Genomic DNA, 13,079 nt, shown 5'->3' on the forward strand with positions numbered 1-13,079 from the left:
TGGCGTGCATCACAATCCTTCCAATTCCGATCAACGCTTCATAGAAATTTCTGTTAGCCATCACCTATTCGTGACGAGTCGTGCATCACTTTTCTCTCTCTCTCGCTCTGTGTGTGTGTGTGTGTGTGTGTGTGTGTGCGCGCGAAGATAGTAGTATAAGTTTGTCAATTCCCCAACTCTAGAGAATTCGCGCCTCTCTCTCTCTCTCTCTCTCTCTCTCTCTTTCTCTGTTCAACAACTAGTGAGAATGGAAAATGTTGAAACAGAGCAGAACTTGATTTTTGTGAAGGAAGGAGAAGTAGAGCATTCAATGATAGAGCTGAACGAGGTGGTCATCAATCCCGTTCCACAATTGAAGAAGAAGAGAGTGAGTTTCTATGGAATCCCTGTCGTTAAGTCTCTATCTTCAAATCAAATGGAAACTCTATCCTCTATTTGTGATACCTTTCTCCCATCTATCAATCTCTCCGGCAATTACGACGATTCCGTCCATACTTTTTACAAAACTTGTGCATCCATGGCTGGAACCCATGAACATGTAAGAACAACTAATTAAAGTTAATTAATTTTTATTTCTTATTATATATGCTAGCTGATCGAACTAACCAGAATATATATTCTTTTTTATTTTTTAGGTTGGAGTGATGATAGCAGAAACATTGAAGCATCCATTGATGCCTGTGCTTCTATTAACAATATGGATGCTGTCCACATGGTTTGGAACTTTTTTGCTGTGTGGGACAGCCAGCATCTCCACCAGATTCCCATACTTCCACAAATTCTCAGACCTTCCTCAGAAGAAGCGGGAGCAGATCTTTCTTTCTTGGTCTTTAAGCTTCTTACATCCCTTGAGAATGTTTTTCAGAACCCTCAAGTATCTTACCATGCTCGTCTTCTTTTCTCAGGTATTTATTATTACTTCTCTCTCTCCTTCCCACCCTCCCCGGTTGTTCATGTTTCTTTATGTGTGCCCGGCCTGTTTGTATTTCTCAACTCGGGAGGAGTTTGGATCCTCTGGAGTGGGAGTGTTTGGTTTCTGTTAGACTTGGTAAATAAATTTAATTTGGGTTGATGTTCTCTATGTTGCAGCGCAGTCTGCCGTCAGACACATGGGCTGGGTATTCCTGCCATTCAGGGGGCAGGGTAGTTACTTCACCCACCCCATGTGTCGCCCCATAGTCTTGTTGTATCTTAATCCTTTTTTGACTTTGTTCGAAAGTTCAGGCCGATAATGAAAAACAAAAAAGTTAAAATAGACTGATTTCACCATAAAAATTCAAAAAACAAAAACAAATTTCTCTTTTCATTTTGCTTGTATTCAAAATCCAATCTTAGGTTATATTTTAGGGAGTGGATCCAATAGCTTTTCTGTCTATGTACCTCAAGTTATAGAGGGGGGGGAGGGGATCCAGATCCTCTACTGCTGAGCTATCAGGCAGGACCGTGCTGCTCAGACACGGTGAGACGTGCAATGACCGTCTTACCCCCATTTTTGGAAGGTGCTCGGCCAGGGATAAGACAGACATAATTGGAGATTCTCATAAAAAAAAAAAAAAAAAAGTCTTCTAAGCAGAGTGGCTGGTGGAGAGAGAAAAATTTTGCTGCTACCATGCTGGCGGCCAAGGAAATGAAATCTTAAAAGATATTTTTGAAAATACACAAACCTAGGGTGGGGGGGGAGGGGAGGGTCCTTAGTCTCTCATTCTCACAACGTACCTCACGTAGAAGGGGACCACTCTTTAAAATTAAAAGAGGGGTACAAGCTCAACGGAAGTCGTTAGAGCTTCTTTACAAAAAACCCTAATAAATGCCATTACAAGTTTTTTCATTAGCTTCAAATTAGGATATTATTTTATTGGAACGGTGTTCTCTGTGGAGTGCCCAGACACAGGAATACTCAAAATTATCATTTAACTTCCACTGAAATAAAAAATCTCATCCGAGCAAATGCCCTTATGCATGCTTCCATTGGGTCCCTTACTTGTGCAGGGGCTACACAACTAGGTAGTGATCTCCTGCCTTTAAATTATAATTTTTCATGTATGGCACTATCGATACCAACATTTATAATTTATTCATTAAATAATTACTTTTGAAAGCTGAAAATTGGAAGAAAAAAATAAGTTATTCAATAGAAATAGTCAAGCTTGGCAAAAATTTACAAAACTGTAAAGAAATTTAAAATCATGCTTATAAAGCCAGCATTGAATCAAATGTGGCCAATGCTACATGATACATTCAGTAATTAGAACTCAACTCAGCCATTTTAATTTTATGTGAGACTTCCTCTTAACAATTATGATTTCTGGTTCAGGTAATGTTTGACTTAGGAATAAGTCACAAATAGATAGCTGGTTAAAATTATAAATGAGGGTAGGTTTGTGAGTGCCATAAAATTCAAGGATAGATTGGTAATATAGATGACCCTAATTAATACCATATATGCATGTTTACCAAAACAATATGAATACCATATATACATATAACCATTAATTTTCCTTTTCATGACATTAGTTGTTTAAAACGATAACAAGGATGCACTAACGTACCATCTAAAATTTTAAATATGTATTTGATATGTATTTTTTTTTTAATCCGAATATTATCTAGACCCGAGTTGGTCGCTAGGATTTTATTAAAATAATATGAAAACATGTACAATGGGGGGAGAGACACAGCCCGCCTTACCCCAATGCGTAAAACACAAAAGATCACTTATACTAAACTAACCCACCTAGAACCCACAAACCAACTTAATATCTGATATGTATATATGTATGTATATGTTGGGTACACTCGAAATTTTGAGATACAAAGTCATATGTACACAAAATAAAAGTAAAAAAACACATAGAAGAACAATATGAAATTAATTAGTTGTTGTTGTTATCTTTTTGTAATCGTTGTATATCCTATTATCTTTGTTTCTTGTTTTTTTTTTCCCCCAAATTGTTCTCAATAAAATTGATATTTCTTATTAAAAATACACAGTTAATGTCTTCTTAAGGAAAAGACGTAATATATTATTTAATGGGAAAAAGGACACTGCTAGTTTGCATAGAACTAGCCCCAGACATAGGAAAGAGAAATAACCGCCTCACCCCTGTGAATTAAAAAATCTCACTTCTATTAAATGCCCCCTCTCATTGTCACCGGATTAGTGCAAGGCCACACAGCCTGACAATGATCCCTCTCTTTATATTAATATGTATAGTGAAACCTCGTAGTGGTGGGAGCCTCGTGTAATAGGTATAGCTGCTTTTTTATAGAGTGACTGAAAAAGATGCCCATTCCTAAAGGAGGCATGAGAATGAAACGTCCATCAGAAAGTAATTAAATAATATTTCATTCTATACCATATGAATTTACTTAAATACCTTTGTTATGGATAAACATTGGGAAAATTACATGATTAGCTACTTTTGGGTTTTCATTTATAAAACTGTCTACTTTATGTTTGAGTTAACAAAAATAGACAAAAACAAGTTAAGATTTACAAAACTGGACAAAATAGTGCCTCTCCTTCCCAAAATTATTTTTTTAGACATTTTTACGCTTGCCATTGCCTTCTCGCCCAGACATCCTTTGTTCTCTGCAACCCACCCCTGTCCCCGCCACCGCCATTCTCTGCTACCCAAATCCGCCCCTCCCTTCCCTTCCCTGTGATTACCTAGGATGCCTGGGAGAGAAGGCAATGGTAGGGGTAAAAATGGTTAAAAAATTAAGTGAGGGAGGAAGAGATACTATTTTGTCCAGTTTTATAAACCTTAACTTGTTTTTGTCTATTTTTGTTAACTCAAATATAGAATGGACAGTTTTATAAATAAAAACCTAAAAGTAGCTAATCATGTAATTTTTCCATAAACATTTTGATTTGTGGGAAGTGTCACCAGCCCCTAGGTAGCGATTGGACATATAAGTACCAGCTGCGATTAGTTTGGAATTTAGTGCTCCAGCCGTCTCATCCAACTATCTCTAGATTTGAAATTCAATAACTTGGGAAGTACACTTTAATTGCTCATGAATCAAGTCCCTTTGAGGACTCTAATTGCTTGGATCATTTACACACCTGTTGTTGCTCAGTTTTTTGAGCAAATTTGGGTCCATTGCTATCGTTTTTGAGTCAACACTTCGACATTGTGGGCTCGATCATCTAATTTAGAAAATGACTCCTTACCAATAAATCTGACTGATTTGAAATAGTTATAATTATAAAGTTTATCCCGACTTTATTGAAGATATATTAGAAGGAAATTAATAGAATAAGAGCCGGAGTAAGGATGATCAGATCTTTAGATCTTGACTATGACACAAGTATTTAGTTTGTGGTATCGGTGCTGGTATTAGTTGCTACCAATATCGATATCGATATGGATTAGTCATATTAGACTGTATTTTTGACGATTTTCTCTACAAGATTTCGATACTTTCAATTTGTTTTTTTTACTTTATTATCCTTCATATTTTTTTTTCGGTACCATCGATTTGGTATCGACTAGGTATCAATATCAGCCACAATGCTCTAACATTGCATTATTGCCATGTATAGTGATGTTTAATGTTTTTTCATTCTAGCAGCTACAAATATGATGCACTTTTTGGATATTGCCACATTTCGTATTTGATAACTTATCTTGATCATACGATTCATCATTTATTGAGTTTTTCAGTTACTGGTTTCAATTCTTTAAGTAGAATTTTATGATTTTTAAGGCATTATATTGCTACATGAAAACATTGGGTCAAAATAAAAATAATTTTAAAATGTCATATTGATACATGAAAATATTGAGTCAAAATAAAAATCCCCATACTAGAATTGATGGTGACAAAAAAGAATTCCATTGCATTTGACTCAAAATAATTATTCCATCACACAACTCCAAATTTCTAAAAAAAAAAAAAACCAACCAAGATAGGAGAGATAGGGTAGAAACTACAAATATTTCGAGCCCGCTATAGGATTCTGAGAAGGGTTATGTTTTCTTTTTATTATTATTTTTCATTTCTTTATTGTTTTGTTTAGGGTTGGATGGGGAACTATCTGAACCCGGATCATGTCCAATGACATTTAATTACCAACGGGTTCAACACCCCCATGGATGGTGGAAGATCGACTCTGGTGATTAGATGTCATTGGAAAGGATCTAGATTCAACTTTTCTAACCTCAAATGACATGTAACGGGCGCCCAAGACATCCCTTGCTTGTAAAAACATATTAGCAACTTCCCTTATTCAAACATATCAGCAATTCCGATCTCCTCTAGGGATCAAAGATGCAACCTTTGCAGAAGATTCCATGCCTGCATGGCCATAGTTTTGTCCAAATTATTGAATCTTTTCAAGTCTTCAAAAAAAAAAAAAAAAATTAACATGGTTCGATGGGTGAATGGTAATGATCAAGAACCTTGGCGCCTATGCTTTATCCTGATAAAACATTTCTCAATATTTTGATAGTCACTGCTTCAATCAAATAAATGTATATATTAGCACTGCTCAAAATACAATTGCACTGAAAGCTCTAACCATCACGCCAGTCCACTCTACCTGTGGGATGTCAAACTCTATCTGTGTAATCAAGATTTCCAGGTTGAATGGCTCTTTCTCCCCTTTAATGAGGTTAATTGTTGCAAAATTCTCATTATGAGAAAAGAAAGGGTTGGTTTGTACATTGGGTTGATTAGTCTGTATTTCGAATTTTTTCTTCATCAAGTAAGTCTTGAATTACATATTTCAAAGAGAAACAACTATCAGTAGCGTGGCTGGCCATGTTGCTGATGATACATGCACTATAACTTAGCCTTATACTATTTTGATAGAGGATTTGGGAATATCCCGGGTTGGACTTTGGTTAAGAGCCTTCTTTTGCAAAAGCTTTTCCAAGACAAGACTCATGCGACATCCCTAAGTCTGTGAACTGTCTCCTTTTTCTAGCAGTGGTACTATACTTAGTCTGGGACTTGTGCCAAGTATGACCTCAAATAGAGCCTTTTTGAGGGCAAGGATCCACGTTATCGATACCATGTAGCTGAGATTTTCCTGATTCCCTGGGCTAACCTCTTTCCTCTTACTTTTATTTTTCATTTTCATTGCTTATTTTTCTTATCCCATTTATTCTTCTTACCTTGCATTCCTCTTACTTTGTTTTTTAAAGGATCCATGCAGCTGACCCATTTAGTTGGGATAAGGCTGAGTTGTTGTTGGTACTATGCTCAATCATAAAAGGGCCTTCAGTGGTTGGGACCACAATATTGACTATACTCAATTCCAGGTTTTGTGGGTTCTGGGCATCCCCTACTTATTGACGGGCCTCTATTAGAGAGTTAAAGATAGTCAATGGCTGGGCAAAGAGATACTTTCCATTATCATACTGTAGGTTCTTGATAAGAAAATTAACTTGTTCTTTTTAAGTAGGTTTGTCCCACATCAGGGCAATCTTGTTTCTGAATCTTTCATTTAGCTATTGTTTGGTGGTCTCAAGATCCCTCCTAGTGAGCCCCATATCAGTATTGTAAGAGTATTGGTTCCTGAAAACCTTAATCATGTTTTACTAGACGAGTTTGAAAAGAATCTAAGGACACGAGCCCATGGTTTAAGGTATCAAAAATCGGATTGAGAATGGTCTCAGTCGATACCAATCCAGATTGGGAATGGTCTCAATCGATACCATCAGATCCAAGCAAATTGATCGCTCCAATCTTGAGATTACAAACCATGCGTGACCACCTTAAAAACGGTGCAGTGGGAGTCATTTGGAAGGCTTAACCCATTTGTTGGTCAATATAACTCTTAACTTTCATTTGGCCTATGTAAACCCTCAACTTTAACATAGGTCCACTTCCCCCATCAAGCTTTTCTGTCTTCCATTTAAGTCTCTCCGGTAATTTAGCCTCAAGAAAAAAACACAAACCTTCAAAATTGATCATTAAGTCTTTTATCCCGAAATTTTTCCTCTCAAGTGCGGTGCCCAGTGCACCACACTTAAGAATCCAACCGTCCAAAAAATGGGTAAAGTACACATAACCCCCTATAATGCACCAATATTCCTCGTACCCCCCTAAACTTTTGATAAGTCCATGTACCACCCCTTAATATTCCACGTGCCACCCCTGCTTTACTCCGTAATGCCATTTAAGTCCACACCATATGTTAAATGCTAAAAAAATGACCAAACTACCCTTTCTTCTATCTTTTCTAAAATTTTGAAAAGACCTAATTGCCCTGACCTATTTGCTAAAATTTAAAAATACCAAAATGCCCTCATCTTCCCCAAATCATTATCTTCTATTACATACCCAATACCACCACCACCACCCACCATTAACACCATCACCGCCATGAAGCCCCACCTCCAGCACCACTGCCACCCACCACCATCATCAACTACAGTGCGGTGAAAAGGCAAAGGATCTCATCGGTTCAGATTGTTGAACTAAGTGATGACAATGGTTACTCCAGAATCCATTGGGCAGCTACAAGCAGCAGCACTACTGTGGGGGTGGGGAGATGGGTTGCTTCGGCAGCAGGGGGTGGGGGTAGAGAGATGGTCATCAGCAAGAAGGGGAGACGGGTTGCACCAGTAGCTTCAAGGTTGCTCTGATGACCAACTCCGACTCTGCAGCAGAGTTGATCATCGGGTTTCGCAGCTCGAAGATCGCCGGATTGGAAAGATTACTTCTCGCAAACATTGTAATGAAGCGATAGGGGTTAGTAGACTAGAGTGATTCAAATATGATCAAACAACTTCACACCCAACTAGTGGGTTTTGGATTCAGTTTCGTAAGCAAGCGATCAGTGGTTTATCCATCAGATTCATCGTTCAATTTGAACTTTGAAATTCAGGGAACCGAGACCAATCCCTAAACCCTAGTTGGAGCTCAGCACCCCTCCCCCCCCCCCCCTCATCTTCTCCAATCTTTCAACTTGTTGGAAGCTTGGACCTCAGTGGCGCTGCTACTCGCCGGAGACGACGCCGACGCCAAGAGCATTCATTTGGGCAAGTAATCATCTTCACATTACCCTCTCTATTTGTATCTCTTTCATATGCAAAACAGAACAACTACTTATTTCTCTCTCTGTATCTCTTTCATATGCCAACTCTCTCTCTCTCTCTCTCCATATATTCGATCTGGGGCTGTGTTTTGGCTATTTCCTTGTTAGGCGGCAGTGGGGTTTTGAAACCCTAAAATGGGTTTAGGGTTTCATGTTTTGGAGAAATGATCTGGGGAAGAAGATGGTTGGTGGTATTAATGGTGGTGGGTGGCGATGGTGTTGGAGGTGGGGCTTCACGGTGGTGATGGTGTTAATGGTGGTGGTGGTGGTGGGTATGTAAAAGAAGATGATGATTTGGGGAAGATGAGAGCATTTTGGTCTTTTCAAATTTTAGCAAATAGGTCAGGGCAATTAGGTCTTTTCAAATTTTAAAAAAAATAGAAGAAATGGTAGTTTGGTCATCTTTTAGCATTTAATACCTGATGTGGACTTAAATGGCATTAGGGGGGTAAAGCAGAGATGGTACGTGGAATATTGAGGGGTGGTACGTGGACTCATCAGAAGCTTAGCGGGTACAAGGAATATTGGGTGCATTACAGGGGGGGTACGTGTACTTTACCCATAAAAAAATGCCACTGCCCATGTTTTTACAATTGGATTTGAGAGGATGAATATCCTCTTTTATCCCTTTAACATTCTTCAATGTATGTTTCAATTTTTTATCTTTAATTTCCCTTAAGAATTCGATCCCTTTAATATTCTTCAATTTATGTTTCAATTATTCAGAAATATGTAAGCTATGAACATGAAAGGGGAAGTGTTGTCTAAAGCTTTTTTTATTCAATTCTTAGTCCTCCTCACAATGTTATCGTCTATGGTTGTCTTTTATTGGAAAAAGTAAAAAATAAAAAATTTGTGGGAATGCTAAGGAAATCTGAGAAACTTTTCCCAATTGGTCATGTGATGGTCCAAATTTCTTTCCTTGCCTTTTTCGCTTGTGGTTTAAATAATGCATCCCATCATCATCATCATCATCTTATTATTCTTCTTCTTCTTCTAATTTCAGGTAGACGAGAATAATCATAACTTGTCATGGAAAGCATTGGGTTACTGTGGACCGGATCCGGATTTGACCAAAATATGTGAAGAAACAAATAATAATAGAAATAGTAGCAGCAGTGATGGACAAGAAGGAGATGGAAATCGGCGCAGCACCAACGATGCAGACAAAGAGAAGTTTATTGGACCTCTTTATAAAGGCCTTGTTGACGTAACACAAGCAAAGGAAGTACTCTCAGCAACGCTTGAGCGATCTGGATTTCCTGTCTCAATTCACCATCATCATCATCGTCGACCACCCAATAAAACCCCATCTCTTTCTTCTCCTTCTTTGACCATCCAATGTGATGTGGTGGTTGTGGGTTCTGGTTCTGGTGGTGGAGTTGCTGCTGGTGTTCTTGCCAAAGCTGGTTACAAGGTTCTTGTCTTAGAAAAAGGAAACTACCATGGAAGAAGGAATCTCTCACTTCTTGAAGGACCATCTATGGATCAAATGTATCAGAATAGTGGATTACTTGTTACAAATGATGTCGGTGTCACGATTCTTGCCGGTTCAACCGTTGGTGGTGGTTCTACTATCAATTGGTCAGCTTCGATTCGAACTCCAGATCATGTGATGAAGGAATGGTGTAACAGTTACGAGTTGGAGTTATTCGATAGCAAACTCTATGAACATGCCATGGATGTAATTTGTGAACGAATGGGAGTTCAATCCGAAATCAAAGAAGAAGGATTCAATAATGCAGTGTTACGAAAAGGGTGTACCGAGTTGGGTTATCCGGTAATCAATATCCCTCGAAATTCCAGTTCCGATCACTACTGTGGGTGGTGTTGTTTTGGATGCAAAGATGGTAGAAAAAAAGGTACCTCAGAGACATGGTTGGTGGATTTGGTGGAATCAGGTAATGGTGTGATTCTACCTGGTTGTAAGGCTTTAAAAGTGTTACATGAGAGGAGGAGAACCAGATCAAGAAATCGAAACATTTCGACCGGAGTAGCTTTCGAATTCAATAATGGATGGGGAAAGGATATATGTGTGGTGAAATCGAAAGTGACAATTGTTGCTTGTGGTGCTCTTTCTACTCCCACACTTTTAAAGAGAAGTGGATTGAGGAATCCAAATATTGGGAAACACCTTCATCTTCATCCTGTGGCAATGGCTTGGGGCTACTTCCCTGATTCAACGTCTACATCTGAATTACAAAATAAAAAGAGTTATGAAGGAGGTATAATGACGGCAATGTCCACCGTAGTCGCCAGAGGGGGTGGCGGCGGCGGCGGCAGCGACGGCTATGGTGCGGTGATACAAACACCAGCATTGCACCCGGGAATGTTCTCAGCAGTGATGCCTTGGGTGTCTGGGATTGACATCAAAGAGAGAATGTGCAAATTCTCAAGGACTGCTCATATATTTGCATTGGCAAGGGATAAAGGATCAGGTACTGTGAACTCAACAAATTCATATAGTTATCAAATGGATGTGATAGATGAAGAGAATTTAAGAAAAGGATTAGAGAAGATACTTCGGATATTGGCTGCTTCAGGGGCTGAAGAGATTGGAACTCATAATTGTAAAGGGAAGAAATTGAATGTAAAGAAAGCAAGCTGGCAAGAGTTTGAGAGGTTTGTGAAAGAGGAAAGTAGGAAAGAGTTGAGGGATTTGTCTACGCCGATATGCTCTGCTCACCAAATGGGAAGTTGTAGGATGGGAGTGGACCTTAAAGAGTCTGTGGTGAACCAAAGGGGTGAGACATGGGAAGTGGAGGGTCTGTTCCTTGCAGACACAAGTGTATTTCCTACGGCGTTGGGTGTGAATCCAATGGTCACGGTCCAGGCCATCGCTTATTGCACTGCTCACTCGGTTCTTGATGTTCTTTTCAGGAAGAAGAGCCGAAACTGCTGAACATGGTACCTAGCTAGCTAAAAATATTTTGTTTTCTTCTCTGTTTGATCCTTGGAACAATAAATTATACTTGCATAGGAAATACATAATATATAAAGAAATAAAGGTAATGGTGTTTTTGAAGGAGATTTGTATCTCGTGATGTTTCACAGTTGTTGTCTATCATGTTCTCATTCTGGATACGATGAATCAAATGATGAAAGGCAGTGCTATTTCCTTATCTGTGTTCAACTATGCCACTATCTTAGGAATTTTTATCCTCTCAGGTTCCTATAGGGTTTTATAAGTTTGTTCTCCAAAATACTTTTCCAATATCTTTTGTGCTCATCTAAAGTCACTGCAATAAATGGATTTCTATATATTGGATCACCATGGTTGAAGGAAAACTCGATCTTTTTTTTAGTATTAGATCTTGAGAAAATGTTGAAATGGACTATTTTTTGTCATTGGATATATAACATAGCCTTTGAGTTGGAACTTTTTTTTTTTGGGGTGAAAAAAGAGTTGGAACTTTGAGGAATAGCTCTAAATATTACATTTTAAGTACGGGGGGAAAACATCACCCAAGCTTTTGTACTACAAGAAAAGGGTGCATCGACAATACTAAGGCGGAGCTTTTAGCGGTGATATTCTTTACTAATGCCAAATAATAACCTTTTGGGGTCATAAAAATATATCACCACTATATAGGCAGACCATAACATAGGATTTTCATCCTCTCAAGTTCAGTTCACTGCCCAGTGCACCTTTAAAGTGCATCGAATAGTGGCCACTGCACTTGGGAGGATAAAAATCCAATGCACAAGTGAGGTGCACCATCTGATGCACTTCAAAGGTACATTGGGCAGTGCATCACACTTTAGAGGATAAAAATTCCCATAACGTATATAACGGTGGTAAAAATAAATTGTTATTAGATATAAGTAATCCGCGGTCAAATAACCTAAACTAAAGCAACAATATAATATTTACCACTGCCAGATAGCCTAAACTAAAAGGATCCAAATCCTCTACTGCCGAGCTGCCCGGCAAGACCGTGCTGCCTAGACATGGTGCTGCACGCAATGACCGCCTTACCCCCACTCGGGCGCTTGGGCAGGGATAAGGTGGACATTGCGCGCAGCACCATGTCTAGGCAGCACGGTCCGGCAGGACAGCTCGGCAGTAGAGGATCCAAATTGAAACTAAAAGGGGTTCCCTATTACCCCAACTAAAATTAATATAATACTGGGATATTTGACTATATAGTAATGGTTATCACAACTGGCATGAAATTTGACAATCAATGGCGTAACAATAAATGCTATAATGATCAAAATGATAAGATTTCCCCAAAAAGGCTGAAATACAAGATGAGTGCATGAAATTGTAGTTAAATGTCAGAAGTATCTAAAATCTGATTTAACAACATGCCCCTATTGGTGCAAAAAATGCGAGCATGCATGGGCATGAACCTATGATGAAAGAAAACCATTGGAAATGATTCCTACAGTTTTGAAATAACAAAATAGATAGTGTTAATAAGGTCAAAAAACTGAAGCTAAGCTTAATTATCATAAAATGACCAAAATGCCCATGTAGGGCAACAATGCACGGGATATGCCAAGTACCATAAGGGTGTCAATTTGGGACCGGAACTGGGAACCGTCCCAATACCGTCCCGCTAAAACCCGATACCGGATAGTCCCATTAGTAAATGGGACGGTACTGGTATCTAATTTTGGTACCGAATGATAAATGGGACGGGATAGTTCTGGGATGGGATTCCCAATGGTACCAGTACCAAAATACCAATTGGGTACCGGATGGTACCGAAACTGCTAGTACCGTTTAAAAAGAAAAGAGTATATAAGATCTTTTTTTAAAAATAAAAAAAAGGGTATAAGAATTACGACTCATTAGGGTTTCACTAATTGCCTTTTGAATACGAAGAGGAACAACAGGTCAACAGCCGTAGCTTGAAGTCTCTCCTCATAGAACCTGCTACAGTGCTACTCCCTCGACCAACTACATCTACCAGGTTATTCCTTTTTGCACAACGGGATTCTTCCATTTTATAGGACTTCTCTAGATTTAAAAAAATGAGAAGCTTATTACATGTGATCTTAGGGAGTTTGAAGAAGT

The 13,079-nt window shown here is 38.7% G+C and overlaps 1 protein-coding gene across 1 annotated transcript; it reads left to right on the top strand.

The window, feature by feature from the left end:
- The first annotated feature begins 265 nt into the window (after positions 1 to 265).
- On the top strand, positions 266 to 11,031 carry LOC122646242 (long-chain-alcohol oxidase FAO4A-like). Its single transcript, XM_043839745.1, has 3 exons — positions 266 to 538; positions 636 to 905; positions 9,060 to 11,031. The coding sequence occupies exons 1-3, from the start codon at positions 311 to 313 to the stop codon at positions 10,953 to 10,955; spliced, it is 2,394 nt and encodes a 797-aa protein (XP_043695680.1). The 5' UTR covers positions 266 to 310; the 3' UTR covers positions 10,956 to 11,031.
- Positions 11,032 to 13,079: the final 2,048 nt, after the last annotated feature.

The sequence above is a fragment of the Telopea speciosissima genome, chromosome 11, assembly GCF_018873765.1.
Source record: "Telopea speciosissima isolate NSW1024214 ecotype Mountain lineage chromosome 11, Tspe_v1, whole genome shotgun sequence".
In the NCBI taxonomy this organism is placed as follows: Eukaryota; Viridiplantae; Streptophyta; class Magnoliopsida; order Proteales; family Proteaceae; genus Telopea; species Telopea speciosissima.

What these genes read in the sequence shown, in the direction of transcription:
- LOC122646242 (XM_043839745.1), top strand. Translation starts at nt 311, where the DNA reads ATGATAGAGCTGAACGAGGTGGTCATCAATCCCGTTCCACAATTGAAG. An exon ending in TGGCTGGAACCCATGAACAT is followed by an intron (nt 539 to 635) that starts GTAAGAACAACT and finishes TTTATTTTTTAG; the next exon opens with GTTGGAGTGATGATAGCAGA. An exon ending in TGCTCGTCTTCTTTTCTCAG is followed by an intron (nt 906 to 9,059) that starts GTATTTATTATT and finishes TTCTAATTTCAG; the next exon opens with GTAGACGAGAATAATCATAA.